General features: G+C 41.4%; 2 protein-coding genes and 1 long non-coding RNA gene across 23 annotated transcripts in view; 1 reads left to right on the top strand and 2 right to left on the bottom strand.

Moving 5' to 3' along the window:
- paox (polyamine oxidase) overlaps window positions 1–3,740 on the bottom strand; it is a 29,142-nt gene extending 25,402 nt beyond the window's left edge. For both annotated transcript variants that reach the window (XM_068020642.1, XM_068020641.1), the window contains exon 1: window positions 3,522–3,740. In XM_068020642.1, the coding sequence (XP_067876743.1) occupies window positions 3,522–3,684 (163 nt within the window). In that variant the 5' untranslated portion in view covers window positions 3,685–3,740. The remainder of the gene's footprint in view (window positions 1–3,521) is intronic.
- LOC137355484 (uncharacterized) lies at window positions 3,398–22,795 on the top strand. Its single transcript, XR_010970932.1, has 4 exons — window positions 3,398–4,492; window positions 6,360–6,403; window positions 12,598–12,693; window positions 21,806–22,795. It is a non-coding gene; the product is annotated as an uncharacterized lncRNA (long non-coding RNA).
- Window positions 7,960–22,919, bottom strand: part of rassf4a (Ras association domain family member 4a) — a 219,044-nt gene continuing 204,084 nt past the window's right edge. For all 20 annotated transcript variants that reach the window (XM_068020647.1, XM_068020652.1, XM_068020658.1 and 17 more), the window contains 7 exons: window positions 22,454–22,563; window positions 20,537–20,700; window positions 16,016–16,117; window positions 13,596–13,647; window positions 12,605–12,726; window positions 12,406–12,503; window positions 7,960–8,699 (listed from right to left, as the gene is read on the bottom strand). In XM_068020647.1, coding sequence (XP_067876748.1) covers window positions 8,630–8,699; window positions 12,406–12,503; window positions 12,605–12,726; window positions 13,596–13,647; window positions 16,016–16,117; window positions 20,537–20,700; window positions 22,454–22,563 — 718 coding nt within the window. In that variant the 3' untranslated portion in view covers window positions 7,960–8,629. The remainder of the gene's footprint in view (window positions 8,700–12,405; window positions 12,504–12,604; window positions 12,727–13,595; window positions 13,648–16,015; window positions 16,118–20,536; window positions 20,701–22,453; window positions 22,564–22,919) is intronic.

The raw sequence follows: 22,919 nt of genomic DNA on the forward strand, positions 1-22,919 counted from the left end.
AGCTGGCCTCGGGGGCCGCAGTAAATTGCGGCAAGAGCGAGGCCATGTTCTTTAGGAACTGGGCTGACCGATCCTATGTCCCCTTCGCTGTCAGGTCAGACTACCTGAAGGTGCTGGGGATATGGCTCAGAAGGGCCAGGGCGTGTGCCAAAACCTGAAAGGAGCGAGTAGCCTGGGTACACCATAAACTGAGCATGTGAGAGCAGCGTTCTCTCTGCATTGTGGATAAGAACCTGGTCATCAGGTGCGAGGTGCTCTTGTTGTTGCTGTATGTGGTGCAGGTCTGGCCCATAACCCACTCCTGTGCTGTGGCGGTCACCTGAGCCATCTTCCGCTTTATCTGGAGATCCAAAGTGGATCGTGTCTGGAGGGACACTATGTTTAAACCTCTAAAGGGGGGGAAAAAATGTATCCAACGTTGCCCTCATCCTGATGGCCACCTTCGTGTGTGGCTACATCAAGCTGTGCATAGAACCCCAGTACGCAAACACCAAGTGTCACTACATGCTGAGGTTCTATCTGTCTGCAGTGTTGTGAAGGATGGGTCTGGCCACATTGTCGCAGAATGCTCCATCCAGTTGGACCGTGCCGTATCACCTATCCTTCGTGGAAATGTTTGTGCAGAAAAACACCTTTGACCACCAGTCCATCAGACAGTGGTCTGCACGGGGATGTCCTAAAGGCCCTACGGGAAAAGGAGATGGTGGATCCTGTCAGATGGTTCCCTGAGCAGGAATTCCTCATCACCAGAACTTTCAAACAAACACGAAGGGCCCTCCCAGTCAGATCCTTCCTGCACACTCAGAATCTCACCGCCTCCACACAGTGCCCTCGAGGTGGCTATGGTGGGGAAGAGACTGTTGCCCACCTCCTTCTGGAATGTGCTTTTGCGAAGAAAGTGTGGAAAGAGATGCAGTGGGGTTTGTCGAGCAGCACTGTAACACAGGAGTCCGTACTCTATGGTCTGTTCCCAGGGACATTTACCGAGGACCATCAATTCAGTGGAAGATGTTCTTTGGACTGCCCGAAACCTGCTGGTCTTCCAGTGCAAAGAGTTGTCCACGACTGAGTGTTGCAGACTGGCACATTCTCGGACTATGTGCTGAGGGACGCACTAAAGCTTGGGGCAGACGCTGCAAAGGCTCAATGGGGAAAGGCCACTGTGTTAAGGTCCTCCCGACATAGTGAACTGAGGGGCTGGAACCTGTGTAAAACCCCTCGGACTGTATGCACCAAAATGTGGTTTTGCTGTGCAATGCAAATATACCTTGCATGTAAAATGGAATGGAAGGGTTGTGAGGCATCTCACATTCGGTTTTGAAGAAAACTCATTTTTGCACTTTCTGGAATGTCAACTTGGAACTGTTTTGAACTGATTTGTAATTTTTTTAATACAGATTTTTATGAATAAAGTATATTTTTGGAAAAAAAAATCTAGGCGGCGGATTTGGAAGGTATTGCTAAAGAAGCCTTGGTGAGTTGCTGCAGGGCAACCTGCAATGTTACACACAACAGCCTCAATGAAGGAGGACATGGGTGTTTAAGCCAGTGGGTGGGATCTCAATCAAGCTGACTGTTTTGTTCTGATGAAAGGTCACAGACCTGAAACGTTAACTTTGTTTTTCTCCCCACAGACTCTGCCAGACCTGCTGAGTATTTCCGGCACTTTCTGTTCTCATTTCAGAATTCCACCATTTGCAGTATTTTGCTCTTATGACTGTTTTGAGTATTGTTGGAGCTGCACCCATACAAAGAGAGTATTCTACCACACTCTTGGTAACTTATTTTAGGTTTTCAATCATTATTACATTTTAATGAACCTCATATCATTGCTGGCCATGGCTCAGTTGGTAACACTCTCAGCTGAGTCAGACGTTTATGGGTTCACGTCATACTTCAGAGAGCTGAGCACAAAAATCTAGGCTGCTACTTCAGCACAGTACTGAGGGAGTGCTGCACTGTCAGAGGTGCCTCCTTTTGAAGCCCCATCTACTCTCTCAAGTGGACATATAGATCCCATGTGTAGTATGGGTCTGACAGTGTTAATATTGTGAGAGTGTAAAGGATACCTGCTACCATGATGATGTAAGAGATCACATAAGAACATAAATAGGAGCAGGAGTTGGCCATTCAGCCCCTTGAGCCTGCTCCACCATTTAATGAGTTCTTAGCTGATCTTCTACTTCAACACTATTTTCCTGCACTATCCCTGTATCCCTTGATCTTTTTAATATGTAGAAATCTATCGATCTCAGTCTTGAACATACTCAACAACTGAACCTCTGGGCAGAGAATTCCAAACACTGCTGTGTTTCTGACATTACAACAGTGACTACACTTTAGAAGCGAATCGTTGGCTGTAAAATGTTTTGGAACATCTTTAGGTTAATGCGAAAAGTACCATATAAATGCAAGTCTTTCTTGCCTTGCAAGAAGGGACTAAATAATTATTCTCTGTGGAAACCAGTTTTTCCAAATGGCAACTGAACACTTTTATTGTTTATACTTTACTGAAAAGGATTTCTTTTCTTTTCAAAATGACACAGGGGACTGAATGTGGCTAAAAAAATCTTTAATAATAAGCTTTAAAATAATCTTTAATTCTATTTTACCCAATATATAAATGTTGGTTTGCCAGCTCTGGCAACCTCATTGGGCTCTGAAGTCTGAATGGACTTGTTGGCCGCGACCTTCCTTTTAAATAAAAGCAGAAATGGGTGACTGCTTTGTGGAACACCTCCGTTCAGTCCGAAAGCATAACCCCAAGCTTCCAGTTGCTGGCCATTTCACCACACCCCCCTGCTCTCATGCCCAAATATCCGACCTGGGCTTGCTGCTGTGTTCAAGTGACCATTAACGCAAGCTCCATGGACAGCATCTCCTTTACCGATTAGGCACGTTCCAGCCTGCCGGACTGAGCATTGAGTTCAATAATTTCAGAGCATGATGGGACCCCCCTTTTTACTTTTAGTTATTTATTTTATTTTGTTTCATCATTCATTTTTTTTAACCATGTGCCTACCCACTGTTTTTTTCATGTTTGTGCTTTGGGCCAGGGCTATTCATTTTTTTGTCCATTAACACCCTCTCTGCACTAACGCTTTGTCCTGCAGCACACCATTTTCCTTTGCTCCAAGATGTTCTGGTCAGTTATTCTCTGTGATCCTCTCTCCTATCAACACCTCTTTGGTTATCTCTTGCACCCACTTTATGTGCTTAAAACCTATTACATTTCTAACCTTTGCCAGTTCTGATGAAAGGTCACTGATCTGACACGTTAACTCTGCTTCTCTCTCTCTCTCTCCACAGAGGCTGCCAAACCTACCGAGGATTTCTGCCATTTCTTGCTTTGACCTTCCTTTTAAACCCCGCCCATACAGGCCCCGCCCTACTCCACGCACATTGGCCACTGCGAATTCAATCATGGGCTTTCATTGGTCCGAGCTGCTGTTAATCATGCGCGAGGCCCGGCCGTTATGTTTTTGACTTGCCCGCCGCCCGGGAGCTCGCGCGAGGCTCACCGAATTCCCGGCTCCAGATCCGTCCGCCGCTCCGACCCGTCGCCTCCACGATCCGCACCCTTTTGAAGCCGTGTTGGAGGAGCCTCTGGGCGGCCCCGAGTCCCGCTATGCCGCAGCCGACGATGACGATGCTGGGTTCCATCCCCTGTGGGGCCTGAGCCATTTTATTGCGCAGCTTCACTCTGCCACTCGCCCGCCTGATTGCACTGGCCACTGCGTGCTGCGTCAAAGTTCCCTGGGTACACGTGATAATAAGCCATGTTGTGCGTGGCGGAAAGAAGGAAAGATTTGCATTTATATAGCGCCTTGCATAATTGCAGGTCACTTTCCAGCCAACGGTTGCTGTTTGTGGGAACTTTAGAAGTAAATCATTTGCTGTAAAGTGTTCGGAGCATCTTTAGTCTAATGTGAAAGGGACTATATAAATGCAAGTCGTTCTTTCTTGCTCTGCAAGAAGGGACTAAATAATTATTCTTTGTGGAAACCAGACTTTCAAAAAGGCAACTAAGGTTTTAAGGAAAAGCCACCATTGTAGGGAAATACTGCAGCCAGTTTGCACACAGCAAGACTCCACAATCAGCGATATGACAGTGTTGGCCAGGAAGTCTGTTGCTTTTCTTCATATTAGTGCCATGGAATCCTTTATTCCATCGAAGAACAGATGGGGCCTCGGCTTAATGTCTCATCTGAAATATGCCCGCCCCCGTGTGTACCTGCAACAATGCAGCACTCCCTCAGCACTGCACTGAGTGTCAGCCTGGCTTATGTGGTCAATTCTCTGGAATGGTGCTTGAACCTGCAACCTTCAGACTCAGAGGAAACAATGCTATCAACTGAACCAAACTGACATGTAATACATAAACATTCTCCCTCATTGACATATAAAACTTTTGATTTAAGAGATGTTGCCAACTCTCCAAAGATTGTTCTGGAATCTCCAGGAATTAAAGAATAATCTCCAGGACACTGCTGTAAGCAAGCCAGAAGAAATTGATTGTTAAAGTTTTTCTTTCCATTTTAACACATTATTTATTTAAAAAAATAGAAGATGTGGGGGATAAAGCTGTTTGACAGTCAAGAATCATCCATTTGAGTCATGAATAGTCCATTCACTTTCCAGTTGGAGTTGCAAGATAGTGCAGCGTGAGGATGAATATATTGGGCCATCAATGGCAAGACATCATGTAATGAAACCTGCAGGAATACATTCAATCAGGGTTGCCAACTTGAGTTACATGTGATGATAGTGATGTCAGCTGTCCAGTTTTCAAAGTTGCTATGTGGGAGCCTTTCTAATTATATAAAGGGACAACAAAAGTTTTTTTTTCCCAAAATGGCTGTCTCCCCCACACCACCATCCCCCAATTTATTGCTCTATGATGGCACAGCATTAGGCATCAAGGAGTTTTCTTAATTTGCAGCAGCAAATAGGAGATCACAAAGATTAAAGTAGGTGGAATATGAGCCCCCATAATATTAGGCTTTAAACCAATGTTGAAAACAGGGTAATCTTGTATGTTCTTTTCTAACTCCGGTGGGATTGTTTTTCACTTATGCAGAATAAAAGCCAGCTGCTAGCCATCTGAGTGCACTGTTATTCGATTCAAAAGCTTAAAGGCCGGCCCTCTATGTAGGGTATTCCTCCAGAAAAAAACCTTGCAAAGCACAGAACTAAATTTCACAATTTCAAATTGTAATCATATAACTGAAACTATGAATTGACAATGTGTGTTCTGCTCCCCCAACCCAAAAAGATCAAAATCTAGTACTTTACAATTTTTCTTTTTCAACTTTTTGAAAATAAGGGTGCATGAACCCAGATTTACTAGTCGCGGGGTACCTTCTCACTGGGAAAGAAAGGAAACCAAATAGTACCGGTGACGTGAGCTTGATTTTGAGATGCTAAAAATATCATCTTCCTCATCAGCTCATTCTCAATTTCATCCTAGTTGAAGGAAATGCAGCACTTGTTTTTACAAATCTCAAATTATGGAGTCTGCATTAACCTGCTGTTATACATATATTACACCATTCAAATTGGTCCAGATTTCTGCAGACTGGCTTCTAATATCAGTTTACGATTGTCCATGGAAAGCTGCTACTGGAAGCTTGCTGTGAAAAGCATTCCTGAATGATTTGTTTACACATTCACCAATTGCAATTGTGTGATGATCGACCCTGGTGTTGTGACCAAATCAGAACTGCATTGGTGAATGAGCCCCTTAGCGGCTAATGTTAAGCATCCAGGCAAGTAGTTAGTAGAGCATGTTTAGTCTGCAAAGACATCTGGTTCCACACAGGTCCTACTAGCATTACATTAAACCTTCTATCCTTTTTCTGGAGGCATATGGTTATGCTTGGCTTAATTGCATGGTTTAGTAGCATCTTTCATTTCGGTATCACAATCGGTGCCGCTTTCTCTCCCAGCTGTCCCAACTACTGTAAATCCTTCTTTACTACCTGTTATTTAAGTGGAACTAGTAAATGTTCGTTTTTCATTCATCATGATGTTGCTACAGGTATCATAAAATATAAAAATTTCATCTGCCTTGCTCTTTTTGCCTAATGGATAATCAATACTATTTACATACATTTATGATGCAGCACTGGTACTCAACCAAAATGTTAACTTAATATTTGGCTAGTGAATGCTAGAAGTGTAAGGCAAAACCAGCATGCTTCAAGAAACATCCTCAACTTGCCTTAAACTTAACAGAGTTGTTTAATCTATGCATTCTGCTGTATTTGCTGTAAAAGCCTCAATTATCACTGCATAGACATTTTTGTTTGGACGTCCTACACATACTACTTGACATCTTGAAACACTTTCTGTTGCAGAGGTGCCAGCCAGCTTGTTTCCATCAATGGGCTATTCATTTATTGTAAGTATTTTCCAAGTATTGCCAATCTAGGTGAAATAAACAAGGCTTCAATAGTTAAAGGTTCCAAGTACTATTGTGTTACTCCATGTACAAAAGATAACCATTTTCCCCAAATAAGAAGTGCAAATCGGGAAGTAGTCTTTCTCTTTTCACCAACCTGCAAAATTGATGTTAAAGAGAATTATGCTCTATCTCTCCAACAATTAATTATCCATAATGACTCAGTAGAATTCCTTAACACAACCCTCTGACATCCCAATGCACTTCCTTGTTGTCACATTAAATTCACAAAAAACTGCTTCATAACCTGAATCTTGCAGTCGTAGCTTGTACTAATATGCAGCCGTATATGCTGTAAATTTAATTGCTGCTGAGATTGCTATGAATTTCCATAATCAGATGTGTATTAATCCCCTCTTAGCTCTCATTCCATCTGACTCCAGTCTAGCATTTAGTTTGATGCTTTGCCAATTCCTCCATCTTACTTGCATTTGATGAAGGACAAGTCATAAAGTAATATGTTGCTTTTTATCCTCTGCAGTATTTTCCCACTTGAACACCACTGTGTAGCAAAGTCTTACATCTGCTCCTGATAATTCATCATCATAGTCTTAGACAATCACTTTAAGAGGGATAGAGTTTATCAGAAACGTGTGTATCCTGAAGTACTGGATTAATTTACTATTCCCATCATTAACATCCAAACTCTATCACCTGACTCTGCCCCATCTCAGCTTTCATTTGTTGCTGAAACTCTTATCCATGTCTTTATCTCTAGACTTGACTATTCCAATGCACTCCTGGCCATCCTCCCGCATTCTACCCGCTGTAAACTTGAGGTCATCGAAAACTCTGGTGCCCGTGACCCAACTCGCACCAAATCCAGTTCATCGATCACCCTTGTGCACACAGACCGACATTGGTTCCCATTTAAGCATCACCTCAATTTTAAAATTCTCATTCTTGTTTTCAAATCCTTCCATGGCCTCACCCCTCCCTACCTCCTCCAGCCCCAAGATATCCTTCAAGATATCTGCACTCCCCAAATTTTGGCCTCTTGAGCGTCCTGATTTTAATCATTCCACCACTGGTAGCCATGCCTTCAGCTGCCTACACGCTAAGCTCTGGAATTCTCTTTCTAAATCTCTGTATTTGACGTTGCTCCTTTAAGACTCTTTAAAACCTACCTCTATGACCGAGCTTTTGGTCATCTGCTCTAATAAGCCCTTATGTGGCTCGGTCTTGTATTTTATTTTATAATGCTTCTGCGAAGTGCCTTGGGATGCTTCATTATGTTAAGGGCACTATATAAATACATGTTGTAATTTATGTCTATACTAATTAACACATTTCATTTTTTTGTTTTCTACTCTGGAACCAACATAGTACAAAAGACAGAAACTCAGATTTACTCCCGTGTGCGGCAATGATCATGACTTGGCTGGGTATAGAGTGTTGAGAAAATATCAAATAGGTAAGAGGGTGTAGTCCTACAGATATACTTGGGAGACAAAGAAGATTTCCAAATGCAAAGAGCAAAAGTATCAATAGTTTACTACAGACTGCCAATTCAGAAGACAACGGAGGACACAATACATTATTAAGGAGTACATGTGAAACAGGAAGGTTATATTAGTGGGAGATTTCAATTAACGAAATAAAATTTGGGAGTGCTCAAGTGACAAGTATGGGTAGCAGAAAAATAAGACTTATCAATAGTAAGCTAGTTAATTTTTATTGTTTCTTGGAGATAAAGCTGCAGTATTTTTATCCCAACGAACATGAGGCTTGGCATTCACAGACTAAATGAAACTTACTTGTATTTCCAAGGAGTGGCAATATCATAATTCATATTAACAGTTCAAATACTGAAAAAACATTCCTTTTGAATTATACATCTAGACTTATAAAGCTTTGCTTTGGTCAAGTAACAGTTTAATAGAATTTTAAAAAATGGTTATTAAGGCAGTGTTTAAAGTATAAAAGTGGTATTCTGTAGAAGTGTCATACATTATTAAAAGGCTAATTCAAAGAATATTTACCAGAAAAAAAGCTTTTCATGGCAATAAACAAAAAAAAAAAAATCACATTTTGACAAAACTCACAGTAAACAGAAAATATAATTTTAAACAAACTGAACACGTAAAACAAAGTTTTTGCTTTAGGTTTATTGTTGAGAAGTTGTTGTCCAAACTGGATTTCAGTGCTTTTAAAGATGTAGGCTGTTCAAATATAGTCTTCAATCTCTGTGAGGTCTTCCAACTGCTGATGTATCATTGATCTCAGTGCACTGTATCTTCAAAGGAAGAATAATATTATGTCTATAACTGGTGTTTCTTTTACATACGATTTAAATTTAGGCACCCAACAGATTTGATGCACAAAGCTTACATTTTCTATTCAGAGTTAAAATAATCATATTAAAGAGAGTGCTGTTAGGAATGCTTATTGAGTATTAGCGCAGTTGTAAGAGTGATGAAGTATGTTATATGCAACTTGAAATTATATTACATACCCATAAAACTTCATGACAATACACAATATTGTGTTTTTGTTACTTTTTCTCTTGCCTTTTCAATACCTTTGTGGCACGTGCCATTGCATTGTCAGGGAATATATCAGGCAACATTGTATCAATGTCACTTGGAAAGTGAGAACAGTCCCATTGTGTTTGCCCTCTGATTTTTCATTCTTGCCTGCAATTGGTGCCTCCTACCATTAGCCTGATTAAAACACAGGGCACCTCCACTGAGGTGTGAAGGTGGGGACATTACAACAACAATAGTGCCTTTACTGTAGCAAAACATGCTAACGCACTTCACGAGAGTGTTATAAACCAAAATTAGACACTGAGCCACAAAAGGAGATACCAGGTCAGATGACAAAAAGCTTGATCAAACAGGTATGGTTTTAAGGACCATCTTAAAGGAGGAGAAAGGGGTAAAGGAGCAGCGAGGTTTAGGGAGAGAATTCCAGTCCTTGGGGCAAAGGCAGCTGAAAGCATGGCCACCAATGATGGAGTTACTAAAATCGGAAACGTGCAAGATTCCAGAATTGGAGGAGCACAGAAATATCAAAGGCTTAGAAGAGCTAGAGAAGGTTACAAAGATAGGAATGGGGCAAGGCTGTGGAAGGATTTGTAAACAAGGATGAGAACTTCAATATCAAGGTTTTGCTGGACCAGGAGCCAATGTAGATTAGTAGGCTCAGATGATGGGTGAATGAGATTTGGCGCAAGTTAAGATACAGATGAGCTCATGTTTATGGGAGGAGGAAGATGGGAGGCCAGCCAGGACAGCATTAGAATAGTCAAGTCTAAAGATAACAGGCATGGATGAAGATTTCAGCAGCAGATGAGGTGAGGCACGGTCAGAGTCGAGCAATGTCACGGAGTTGGAAATAGGCAGTAGATACAGGTCACAAACTCATTTCAGGGTCAAACACAACACCAACAATAAGGGCAATGATGGCACAGTCAGCACTCTCTTAATTAAGATAACAATTTGCATTGATATAGCACCTTTAACATAATAAAACGTTACAAGATGTTCTACGGGAGCTTTATGGAACAAAATTTGACACCGAGCTACATAAGCAGATATTAGGCCAGAAGACCAAAAGCTTGGCCAAAGAGGTAGATTTTAAGGAGTGTCTTAAAGGAGGGAGGGAGAGAGGCAGAGAGATATAGGGAGGGAATGCCAGAGCTTGGGGCCCAGGCAGCTGAATTCATGGTCATGGTGGAGTGATTAAAATCAGGAATTCTCAAGAGGCCAGAATTTGCAGAAGACAACAATCTAGGGCTGAAGGAGATTATAGAGTTGGGAGTGCCGAGGCCATGGAGTGATTTAAAAACAAGGATGAGAATTTTAAAATAAAGACGTTGCTTGATCAGGAGCCAATAAAGATCAGCGAGCATAGGGGAGATGAGCGAGTGGGATTTGGTGCATGTTAGGATATGAGCAGCAGAGTTTTGAATGACCTCAAGTTTGTGCAGGGTAGAATGTGAGAGACTGGTTAGGAGTGCATTGAGTAATCAAGTCTAGAGGTAACAAAGGCATGAATGAGGGTTTCAGCAGCAGATAAGCTTTTTTTATTATTCATTCATGGGAGGTGGGTGTCACTGGCCAGGCCAGCATTATTGCCCATCCCTAATTGCCCTTGAGAAGGTGGTGGTGAGCTGCCTTCTTGAACCACTGCAGTCCATTTGGGGTAGGTATACCCACAGTGCTGTTAAGAAGGGAGTTCCAGGATTTTGACCCAGTGACAGTGAAGGAACGGCAATGTAGTTCCAAGTCAGGATGGTGTGTGACTTGGAGGGGACCTTGCAGGTGGTGATGTTCCCATGAATCTGCTGCTCTTGTCATTCAAGGTGGTAGAGGTCGCGGGTTTGGAAGGTGCTGTCTAAGGAGCCTTGGTGCAGTGCATCTTGTAGATGGTACACACTGCTGCCACTGTGCGTCGGTGGTGGAGGGAGTGAATGTTTGTGGATGGGGTGCCAGTCAAGCAGTCTGCTTTGTCCTGAATGGTGTCGAGCTTCTTGAGTGTTGTTGGAGCTGCACCCATCCAGGCAAGTGGAGCGTATTCCATCACACAGCCCAATGGCGGTGGAGAAGTGTTGGAGTAAAATTTCATGGTCAACTGTGTCGAAGGCTGCAGACAGGTTGAGGAGGACAAGGAGGGATAGTTTACCTTTGCCAGTTAACTAGGATGTCATTGGCCCCTTTGGTAAGAGCTGTCTCAGTACCATGGCAAAAACAGATTATCTAGTCAGTCCTATTCTATGATCTTTTCTGCTCTTCATTGGACCTGCTGTGATTGCCATTCGCAAGTATTTACTTGGTTGTAAAGTATTTTGGGCCATCCTGAGGATGTGATAAGGTAGTGTGTAAATGCAAGTTCTTTCTTTACACGTCTCTACGTACAGCTGTAATTCACACTTGTTGCATTAAGGATTGAAAGATCAGAAAGCAGTGTGTTCTATGATTGCAACTGGAAACACTATGTCACAACAATCAATATTTACTAGATGCTTTCTTGTACCCCTCATCTATATTGTGGAGGGATTTGTATTTTGCTAACAATTGTTACTATGGCAGAAGAAAATGAATTTTCTTTACTCATAGATCTGAGATTTTCATTAATCCTTTTTATGCTGATTTAAAATGAAATTTTACACAATGTAATTTACAATTTTCCTGTAATCAGCTGCAGACTATTTTGCTGTCGGCTACAACAATGACATTGCAACATCTTTCCTCCTTCTTCTGTGAATGTCCCATTGCTCTATTTTCAATTCTCTTTTTACAAGAAAGCACTGTAAGAACTCAAAAAGCAGCAAGATGAAACTCGGATTTTACTTCTTATAACTTTTCTCAATGACTGCCACCCACATTAATACCTACCAGCATGAGAATTTTAAAAAGGTGTTGTGATGGGGATGGAGCCCCGCAGAATGTGGAAGGGCTCAAGTTCAAGTCCCACTCTGCACAGTTCCCAATTTGAGCCGCGCCATGTACTGATAAACCAAGTGCATTCTCTCAACATGGGGCAGATGAGAGTCATTCTTGAACAGTTTTGGGAATCTCAAGGTGGCTGATTTTAGGGCTCAGTGACAGCAGTCTGGGAGCAAGCTGTGTATCAGCTCTTGGCTTCAGGTATCATGCAAGGCAGACAAGTAGTATGAAAGAAGAAACTAAAATCTAACTTGATTGTATACAAAAGAGACAAACATTCCCACTTTCTTTGCCTGAAACAACTTCAGGATCAATACCAATAAGATAAGCAGACTAGTGTCTGGCATATACTATATTAATACCAACGGACAGAAAGGATTACTTCCTAGGTTGTAATATAATCTCTGGAATTAGACGATATTTATACACTGCTTGAACTTTCCTCTCCCGGTTTCTGACACTTCAGTTAGATTGCAATCTTTAACCACTATTCATTATTTTACTGCAGTCTCTGACAATTGTGAAATCTAAAATGTTACTTGTACTTACTTTATGGTTAGTTTGTTAATTTCCCGTTCTTCCTCTTCCTTCAGTTTTTGAACGAAGCTATCAAGGACTGGCATCTCAAACTTAATATACTGAGCAACCTTTGAAAAAAAAATCATTAGACATACACAAATCAGATATATTATTAAGAATGAACCAGAGTTTAAAATGTTTTTTAAATCTTAAACATTGCAGAGCTTACGTCATAGGTGACCTCTTCGCCGAGATCCTTCTCCATCAAGAAGATTCGTGCTATTTTTTCACAGGGGCCATGCAAGATCCGTGATATAAGTGGGTATTCTGAATCTTTTAATCTTGTTCTTTCTTAAATAGGAGAAACAATATGATGGTTTTGTCTAATTGATGGAGCCAATTATCTCACACAGGATCAAGCAAACAAAAAAAAAATCGATAGGTGAAAAATTGGGCAGCATAATTTACTGTTCCCAGTATGACATACTGTGATTATTTTTACATTCCCTTCACTAACAATATTGTGCAGACTTTGTCTCTCTTTTCTGCCCACCTTCCTGACCAAGAATGATCTATGGCAATCGGTTTCCATGTTTGTGTCAAAACCCCTTTGAAAATGGCTGCTGGGAATAACTTGCCGGATCTTTCTCCAGCTGACCTATTCCTCACCTGTCACTATTTGACAAAGTTCAAACATCCTTTTTGACCTCAGCATCATTACACTCTGTGCTTATTATACAAGAGTGCCACAATATGTTAAATGAGCAAACTATTATTTTTCAAGTACCAATTACTTGTTATACAGCATGTGATAATTGGCGACTTCCACTTCCTTGAGGGAAACATGACTTAATCTATGGAAAATATAATTTAACAGCCTAGAGAGGACCGAATCATGCTACTGCACAAATGCTTACGGCAGTTGTATCAAATTCCTCTGTCTGCTTTTTTAGATTTATTGATCAATTTATTTGAATCCATACACGCTCAATTTCCAGCAAGAATCACTAAATAGCAAACAGTGAGAATCTTGTAAGATTGATCCTCTCCCTCTGCCCGAGCTTGGAGGTGCTGAAACCAACTGCAGTGCCCAATGAGCAAAATCTATTGCAGTAAGTTTGGCGGAGTCACGTATTCAACTCTGAGAGGGACTGGAGGAATTTTAAAAAGTCCTCTTTCCCCTGAAATGCTGGCAATATTTTTTGAATGGGTAAACATACCTCCACTTTCATGGACAACATACAGAGCAAATTCATCTGCAGTATTTTCCACCTATAAAATACATCGAGAAAATCAGATGAAATAAAGCAGGGTTACATGACGGTAAGCTCCTGGCATAAAATGATTTGTATTTTCTGATACTGACATCATATATCTGCTCTTCATTCACACAATCAGTCCATGTAAATCTTAGACGCGAATGAACATTTTCTTAATGACTTTAAGCAAAGTCTAATCATACACAGTAGTTTGCCCACTTCTCACATGCACAATTTATGCTGTATTAAAACAACTGGGATAAGGATGATTATTATTTCAAACATAGAGTAGACTGGAAAGCTTTTATAATGAAATGTGTCCTTATTATGTATTTTGCTTAGAGGAGAATACACCGTTTTATCACAACAAAGAGTTGCAAACTAAGGAATTTTGTAAGCAATTGCTCAAGATTTGAAATATTTCTACCAGTTTATCTTTAAAAATCTCATCAACCAGCAATCCTTCAATTTATTTTATGATCTATGTCCAAGACTATCAAGTGATACCTAAACTTCTGATCTAATGATAGGACATTTAAAAAAAAAAGTTATTGGGCCCGGGTTTGCTCTGAGCGGTGAATGATTGGCGCCAGTTGTTTGTTAATTAATTAATTTATTTATTTACAGATACAGCACTGAAACAGGCCCTTCGGCCCACCGAGTCTGTGCCGACCTAGAACCACCCATTTATACTAACCCTACAGTAATCCCATATTCCCTACCACCAACCTACACTAGGGGCAATTTATAATGGCCAATTTACCGATCAACCTGCAAGTCTTTGGCTGTGGGAGGAAACCGGAGCACCCGGCGAAAACCCACGCAGACACAGGGAGAACTTGCAAACTCCGCACAGGCAGTACCCAGAATTGAACCCGGGTCCCTGGAGCTGTGAGGCTGCAGTGCTAACCACTGTGCCATTGTGCCGCCCAACACTCACCAATAGACCTTTGCACTGGAAGTTCCTGTCAGCCAACCATCCAAACTGGGCAGTGGCAAACAACTGTGTATCTACTTTAACAATTCTTCAATTTGATCAGTTATGAGAAATGCAGTCTAAACCAGGATTTTACTGAGCTCCCAAAGTTGGGCTCCGAGGCGAGTGGGGGGGTGGGTGGTGCCAGAAGATTGATCCAGCAGCGGCCTGCCACCAAGTCTGTCCCCGGGGTGCTGGGCGCGATCTTCCCGGCGGCGAGGCTCCATGGTGGCCCCCCGCCGCTGGGTGACAATACCCTGCTATACATATTTAAATAAAGGCAATGAATACATTTAACTACCATTCATTGCGATCTTACCTTCATCCCGGGTTCTTCTGAGTGGTGGCTGGCACTCACACGCCTTCACTTTCCCATCCAGGGAAAGCCAGCACCACCGAGAAAGGGAAGGGGCAAGCTTATGATTTTTAGGGCAGTGGTGGTGGGAGGATGGGGTAAAATGTAAATTACTAGTGTAGGGGAGGGTGGGAAGGGGTGACCTCTGCACTTTGATCAGTTGGGGGTGTGGGGGAAGGTCAAGTGTTGCAGGTAAGTGCTTTGGGTGGGTGGGGAGAGGACAAATATTGCATTTAATTGTTATTGGGGGGGGGGGGGTGGGGAAGAGGCGATAGTTTTTTCTGTGGTACATTGGGGGGTGCAGGACTTTAAAAATTTAAATAAGCTGGCAGGAGAAGAAAATCCAGCCCATGAAGTGTCAGTAAAAATATTTAATTCAAGTCAAATCAGGTACAGTATGTAAAATGTGGGAAAAAGATTGCATTAAGAGAGAGAGAGATACAAGACAGAAAGAAAAGTAAAAAAAAATAATTTGGGGATCTCCAGCAATAATAAAAATCTGAAGCAATGTCACTCCACACCAATATTCCCACACAGGACACGCACAAGTCGGTTCCCCTAAGTTACCGCACATGCACGGACACACAAAAGTTTTAAAGGGGCCGGGACTTAAATAAATCACCTGCGCACTCCAAAAATACAAAGTTGGAGGGAATGTTGCTGCAGACTTGTTAAAGTTAATTTGCAGTGTCGAAGAGATTGTTTGGCTGCAACTAAAAGGGCACTTGCACTGGAATAGATAAATCCTAACTTTTTCTGATAAGTTTCATGTCTATAAATCCGGTAAATACAGCAACTTCACAATGTTCGATGTCTTTCAATGATGAGTCTCTTGGTGAGATACCAAAATTGTGCAGCATTTGGAGGAGGACATCTTGGAACAACAACTTCCAAATTTACATGTTTAACCACGCATGTGCAGTCGTTGGAGGTTGCTGTCTGATTTACGGGTTAATAATTGCGAGCACTGTTATGCTCCTAATATTTTTACTGGAAAATCCAGCACAACCCATCATATTTTTAATTTGCATGTAAACTGGGCTCACTTACCCTAAATTTGTTGAGCAGTAGATTCAGTACTTGTGAAGTGTTCATAGTACTATTCACCCGGACGTTGGTCACAGACCCATAGGCTGGTGTAAACACGGATGTCTAATATCAAGAAAAAGATTATAACCACTGTCCAATGAGAGAAAGGAGCAAGAAGTTTTAAATTATTCCAGTTTTAAAAAGCTCCCTCCAGATATAGTTGTCCCAGAATGAGCATTAATGCAGCACCAATTCTTCTCCCATAGGGAAGTATTTAAACCTGTTATTTGCCACTCTAACACCAGTGAACTTGTCAGCAGCTGCATTAGCTAAAGAACAGCTACAATTTGAACTGAGATTAAAAGAAACGAGTTTAATGTTGTATGATAAAGCAAAATACTGCGGATGCTGGAAATCTGAAATAAAAACAGAAAGTGCTGGAAAAACTCAGCAGGTCTGGCAGCATCTGTGGAGAGAGAAGCAGAGCTAATGCTTCAGGTCAGTGACCCTTCTTCAGAACTGGCAGATTTTAAGCGAGTAAAGCGGGGGTGGAGCAGGAGATAACAAAAGAGAAGGTGTTGATAGGACAAGGTCACAGAATAGCTAATGTTGTATGATATTAGTAGGAAGCACTAACTGAATATTTGTCACTGTTAATCACTGATCTTAAATTTCAACCCTCAATGAAAATTGAGAAGAAGGAAAGAAATCATTTTTGTTGCTTGTTAGGGCCACTCATGACTTTGTACAGCTGCGCAAATTAAAACGTAAGTATTAGACTGCAGGTCAGACCTGACATTAATGGGATTAACAACAACGAATAATTTCAAACATTCACCATAAAAGTTTAAAAAACAATAGTGCAGCGTTTGATGGCTAATTGACTGTGGTGCAGGTCCAGAGGCATAGCAAGTGCATGACTACTACAGCAGAATCAGCTATGTGGGAATGTGGAAAAGCAGTGCTTGCGGAGGTTCAGTCTCCACTCAGGAGATTGGGACTGACGTGCCGACTGGTTCACAGGGACCTGTAGGAAGGTAAGGGACCAGACATAACCAAGGATTTGACACAGAAATTAGCAAACCAAAGAACTAGACACATGGGGATATGCACTCTGAAGAACTGGACATACAGGAATGGACACTAATTACTACTGGTAGCTGGTAAGTTACCTTGTTTGGAAACAAAGTGTAAAAATGAAACCTTTTAAAAATGCTTGCTTCAACTGTATTAAGTCTTGCTGAATGTCAAACTACTCTTAGGTTAAGAGGCATCAACCTTGTCTCGGTTGTAACATTTTCACCTCTAATTCAGAAGGTCATGGGTTCCACTTCACTATTAGAAGTGCTATCTTTTGGATGAGACGTAAAGATCTATTGGAAAGAGAGCAAGGGGAGTTCTCCTCATATCTTAGCTAAAGGCCTGCTACCCGACACAAACCCGACGGGACCCGACTACATGTGTTGGGTGCAGGTCGGATCGGGTTGCTCTTCCGGGTTCGGCTTGGACACACACAGTACAACCTTTTGCTCTGCTGGGAGGAAGAGGGAAGTTGAAGAAGTAACCGTCAAAATTTGAAAAGCTTGCCTGAGCTGGGAGTCCGGCACGTCAAGGAGGGAAACTCTGAGTCTGCGCAGTGAGCGTCTCTATGACGTCATCGCGCTCATGCTGCAGCTTCCGTCCATTCCATCCACCCAAAAGTGGTAAGTACAGTGAGTGCACTAACATTCTGGTGGTTGAGTTGGGCTTGGGTCAAGTCAGGCTCGGGTCAGGTAGGGCGCGGGAAAAATGGAAGGACTCTGGACGGGTCGGGCTCGGGTCCGATGTGGTTGTGTTGGGTTCCGGTCAGGTTTTTTCCCCAGACCCGAGCAGGCCTCTAATCCTAGCTAACAGTTATTGCTCAATCAATATAACTAAAACAGATTATGACTATTGATCTCACTGCTGTTTGTGGGAGCTTGCTGTGCTTTCCTATATGACAACGACTGCACTTCAGAAATCTTAATTGGCTGTGAAGTGCTTTGAATGTCTAAAGGTTGTGAAAGGCTCTTTTATAAATGCAAAGTTTTTCTTTTTTTCTTAATAGCAGATAATGCAAACACATATAACCAGCAAAAGTTTTTGATTGATGTATTCAATAAAGCTTGCAGATGGCAGTTTTGATTCCCTTACAGCTACAGTGCAAGAACCAAAAGCATCAGCCAGTGAAAATTATATTCAAACATTACTGCTTCATTTGTTTCCCATGAGATTGTTTTAAGTCATTGACCATTTCTGAACCTCGATTTTGATCTGTTTTTAGGTGTGAGCAGGCCAGCAGTGTGCTCAGAAATGGAGTGCAGAACTTGTCCCTGCATTCCCATTATCTTTCTGCTCTCTAATTCCGACAGGAGCTTCCAGATAGGCATTACCAGAAATAGGTGGGAGTCAACTTATACAAAGGAAAGCAAAGCTCTATGACATCAACAGGACCACAATACAAATTTGCCACATACCAATAGACAGTGCACACTGCCCAGTAATACTGGATGTAGAGCAGCCTAAACTGCAATCCTTAATCTGATCTATGGAGGCTATTCCAAAAATGGAGCATGAATTTTGTTATTTGGATTTTTATGGAGCCAGGAGGAGGCTTAGTTAGGAATTGTTGCACTCCAGAGATGAAATGGCAACTTTATAACATCCTTCCTTCCAGGGTGATACCTGATAGTGCAATATAACTGAGAAAGACAGGCTATTGGGGACATGATATGGCATAGTCCTGACACTTTTTGCACATTTAAAAGAGATGCCGCTTGCAAAACTACCAGTTTTTTAAAATGTCCTTCTTCCATTATTCACCAAATTGCCCCAGGTCACATACCAGCTGCAGGCAAGAGATGAACAGCTTAATTTGAAGTCTCTGCCAATGTTGATCCAAGCTACCTACTGAAAGGTGTGTAAGAGAGAGAAAAAAAAAGATCGGTGATGATTCTTCAATTCATTTTAATTCCCTCTACTCACTTTGTGATGATGCATTTGCCCTCTGCTTGTTATCTCCTCGCAGTGACACAGCTTGGGGACTTAGTAATTAGAGAATTATGTACTACCTCTTGTACCATGCATTTGGGCAGCTGCCAGTTATGCTGCCAATCTTTCTATAAAGGTTTGGAACTTTATGAATAGAGTCACTTCCAGAATCAAGTTAAACTTCTTAACCACTACTCTGATTATCGCTCTTATGAAATAGAGATACTTTTGGTACCTTTTACACTTTGCCTCATTTATGTTTGTACTATTATGGTATGGCGTCAGACCAATGTTCACCTGATATTAAAGTAATAAGATGTGGATTTATCTCGTGTTTAATGTATCACAAAGTGTTTCATACAGAATGAGTTATTTTAAGAATTCATGACATTGGCAAAAGCTCAGTAATTTTACATTTGACAAGATACCACAAATATATTAATTTGTTTTTGATTGCATTGGTTGAGGAAAATATTCCTGCTCTTTTTCAAATAGAACAAAGAACAAAGAAAATTACAGCACAGGAACAGGCCCTTCGGCCCTCCAAGCCTGCACCGATCCAGATCCTCTATCTAAACATGACACCTATTTTCTAAGGGTCTGTATCTCTTTACTTCCTGCCCATTCATGTATCTGTCGAGATACATCTTAAAAGACGCTATCGTGCCCGCTTCTACCACCTCCACTGGCAACGCATTCCAGGCACCCACCACCCTCTGCGTAAAGAACTTTCCACGCATATCCCCCCAAAACTTTTCCCCTTTCACTTTGAACTCGTGACCCCTAGTAATTGAATCCCCCACTCTGGGAAAAAGCTTCTTGCCATCCAACCTGTCTATACCTCTCATGATTTTGTACACCTCAATCAGGTCCCCCCTCAACCTCCGTCTTTCTAATGAAAATAATCCTAATCTACTCAACCTCTCTTCATAGCTAGCGCCCTCCATACCAGGCAACATCCTGGTGAACCTCCTCTGCACCCTCTCCAAAGCATCCACATCCTTTTGGTAATGTGGCGACCAGAACTGCACGCAGTATTCCAAATGTGGCCGAACCAAAGTCCTATACAATTGTAACATGACCTGCCAACTCTTGTACTCAATACCCCGTCCGATGAAGGAAAGCATGCCGTATGCCTTCTTGACTCTATTGACCTGCGTTGCCACCTTCAGGGAACAATGGACCTGAACACCCAAATCTCTCTGTACATCAATTTTCCCCAGGACTTTTCCATTTACTGTATAGTTCACTATGGGAGCTGTGGGATTTTTAATAACCACCTGACAGACCATTGGTGCCTTGATTTAATGACTTATCCAAAGAACAGAACCTCTGACAGCACAACACTAAAGAGTCAGCCTCAATTATGTGCTCAGGTCCTGGAGTGGGTGATGAGCACTCGATCTTCTGACCCAGAGACAGATGGCTATCACTCAACCGAGCTGACACAGTGAAGGAGAAATCCTTAGTCATCCACAGTTGACTTGTTGATCAACTTAACTGATTTGAAACATTTTTGCTTTCTAAATATACCTTGTGATTGTAAAAGTGCCCATTGATGGAGAACCTGTGCCGTTTTATACGTTGATTTTCACCTGGTGTGCGATATTTTGTTCTGCGCTGTATCAAAGAGCTGGCATCACTTTTTGTTCGCATGAGCTGTGGAACTTCATCTTCAGAATTGTTGGTATCAGAATCTGCATAAAAATAAAGACTAAACAGTAGCTAATACAGAAGTGGAGAACAGCTCTACAGCTCTCCCTCCACTCTCGAGATTTTGGGAAGGAACGAGAAATAAGCCATAAAAAAAACGTTAATAACGTTACCAGTGTAGGATATGTGGTAGCACTCTCACCTCTTGGTCAGATGGTCATTAGTTAAAGTCCCACTCCAGAGACTTGAGCACATAATTTAGACTGACATTTCAGTACAGTATTGAGGGAGTGTTGTATTGTTGGGGGTCTTTCAGTCGAGGTATTATACTGAGGTCCTGCCTGCCCTTTCAGGTGGATGTAAAAGATCCCATGGCACTGTTTGAAGAAGAACAGGGGAGATCCACCTGGTGGCCTGGCCAATATTTATCCCACAATCAATATGACAACAAAAATTATCTGGTCATTATCACATTGCTGTTTGTGGGATCTTGCTGTGTGCAAATTGGCTGCTATGTTTCCTACTTTACAACAGTAGGTGTGAATAGGGCAGCTTCAAAACGACTTCATTGGCTGTAAAACACACAGACATCCTGAGGTTGTGAAAAGTTCTATATAAATGCATGTTCTTCCTTTCTTATGAGATTATAAAATAAGAGTGAAAGTATTTTTGATGGTTTTGAAACAAAGCATTGAAAAAACAAGAATAATTTCAACAGCCATTGGCTGAATAAAAAGTCAGTTTAATATCACTGCCCACCTGAATTTTGAGGTTTGTACGCTTCATTACTACAACATATGTGCACGTGTGAGAACAACAAGCAGAGCTGTCCAACAGCAGATTCCTGTAGTGTACAGAGTAAAAGAGTGGCATGGGAAAAGAGCAAGGAAGTGGGACCAATTTGATAGCCCTTTCAAAGAGCTAGCACTGGCATGATGGGCCAAATAGCCCCCTTCTTTGCTGTATGATTCTATACTCAACTGTTCAGAATATTAGCTATGACTGTAACAAAATACTCAAAATCACCATTCATCATCTGGGTCCAACCAATGTCGTTGTGTCTTGATTTTATGATGTTACATGCAGTATTGTTTCATTGGGATGTTTAAATGTAAATTTGAAGAACATGTGTTGTATTTCTTTTGACAGAAAAAAGTTTATTTTCTTGGAAAGAGCTTCCCAAACCCACAACCTCTACCACCTAGAAGCACAAGGGCAGTAGGCACATGGGTACACCACCACCTCCAAGTCACGCAACATCCTGACTTGGAAAGATATCGCTGTTCCTTTATCGTCACTGGGTCAAAGTCCTGGAACTCCCTCCCGAACAGCACCGTGGGACATACCTTCACCACACAGACTGCAGTGGTTCAAGAAGGTGGCTCACCACCACCTTCTCAAGGGTAATTAGGGGTAGCCAATAAATGCTGGTATGGCAGAGACACCAACATCCAATGAATTAATTAAAAAAGAGTCAATTTCATTTAATCAGGATTTCAAAAATTTCAGGAAGGACATCAACTGTTAAACTCTTGTAGCTGTAGTTTCTTCTCGGGGAAACATTTGCAATTAAATTGGAAATGGTTACATTTTCTATCACATGCTGCAAGTTATGTGCTAAATCTATGTTCCAGCAAAAAAAAAAATTAAACGAAAAATAGTGATTACAGAGTTTTGAAATGTTGTCGCAGCAGTGGGTTCTACCTTTGAAAAAAAGAACTAGTATGTATCTGACAGTCTTAATGTAAAGATTCCCTTTTTTTCCCACATTATTGCCCCATCACTGGCTTCGCCTACCTGCAAAGCTGCTGCTGCTCATGATCTGTGGAAAGTCATCTTTATTTGTTGATTTGTTTTCGGCTACAGATAAGCCGGTATGTGTCAAGTTCTGTGACGTTGTTCCTTTTCTAGAAAAGATTATTAAAACGCTCAGAGCAGATATTCAGCTATCCATTAAAATAAAAGTTATGAACGATATAACATAACTGAAGTTGTAACATAGATCACTGCATGCCATAGAATCATAGTCATGTTATAATTTACAGAAAACAAGGTGAGTAACATTAAGAAACCCATGTGTCAATACTGATAAGCAAAGATTTTCTTTAAAAATTGGGAGTAGAATAATTTTGGTGAATAACAATGGATATAATAATATAATAAAGCAGAACAGTTGCAATTATTCCTGTTGCGGTTTATTTTCTCAAGAAATTTATAATCAGTGAGAGTTTGGTCACAAATTACATCACAGAGCATTTTCAAA

This window comes from Heterodontus francisci, chromosome 42 (assembly GCF_036365525.1).
Source record: "Heterodontus francisci isolate sHetFra1 chromosome 42, sHetFra1.hap1, whole genome shotgun sequence".
Taxonomy (NCBI): Eukaryota; Metazoa; Chordata; class Chondrichthyes; order Heterodontiformes; family Heterodontidae; genus Heterodontus; species Heterodontus francisci.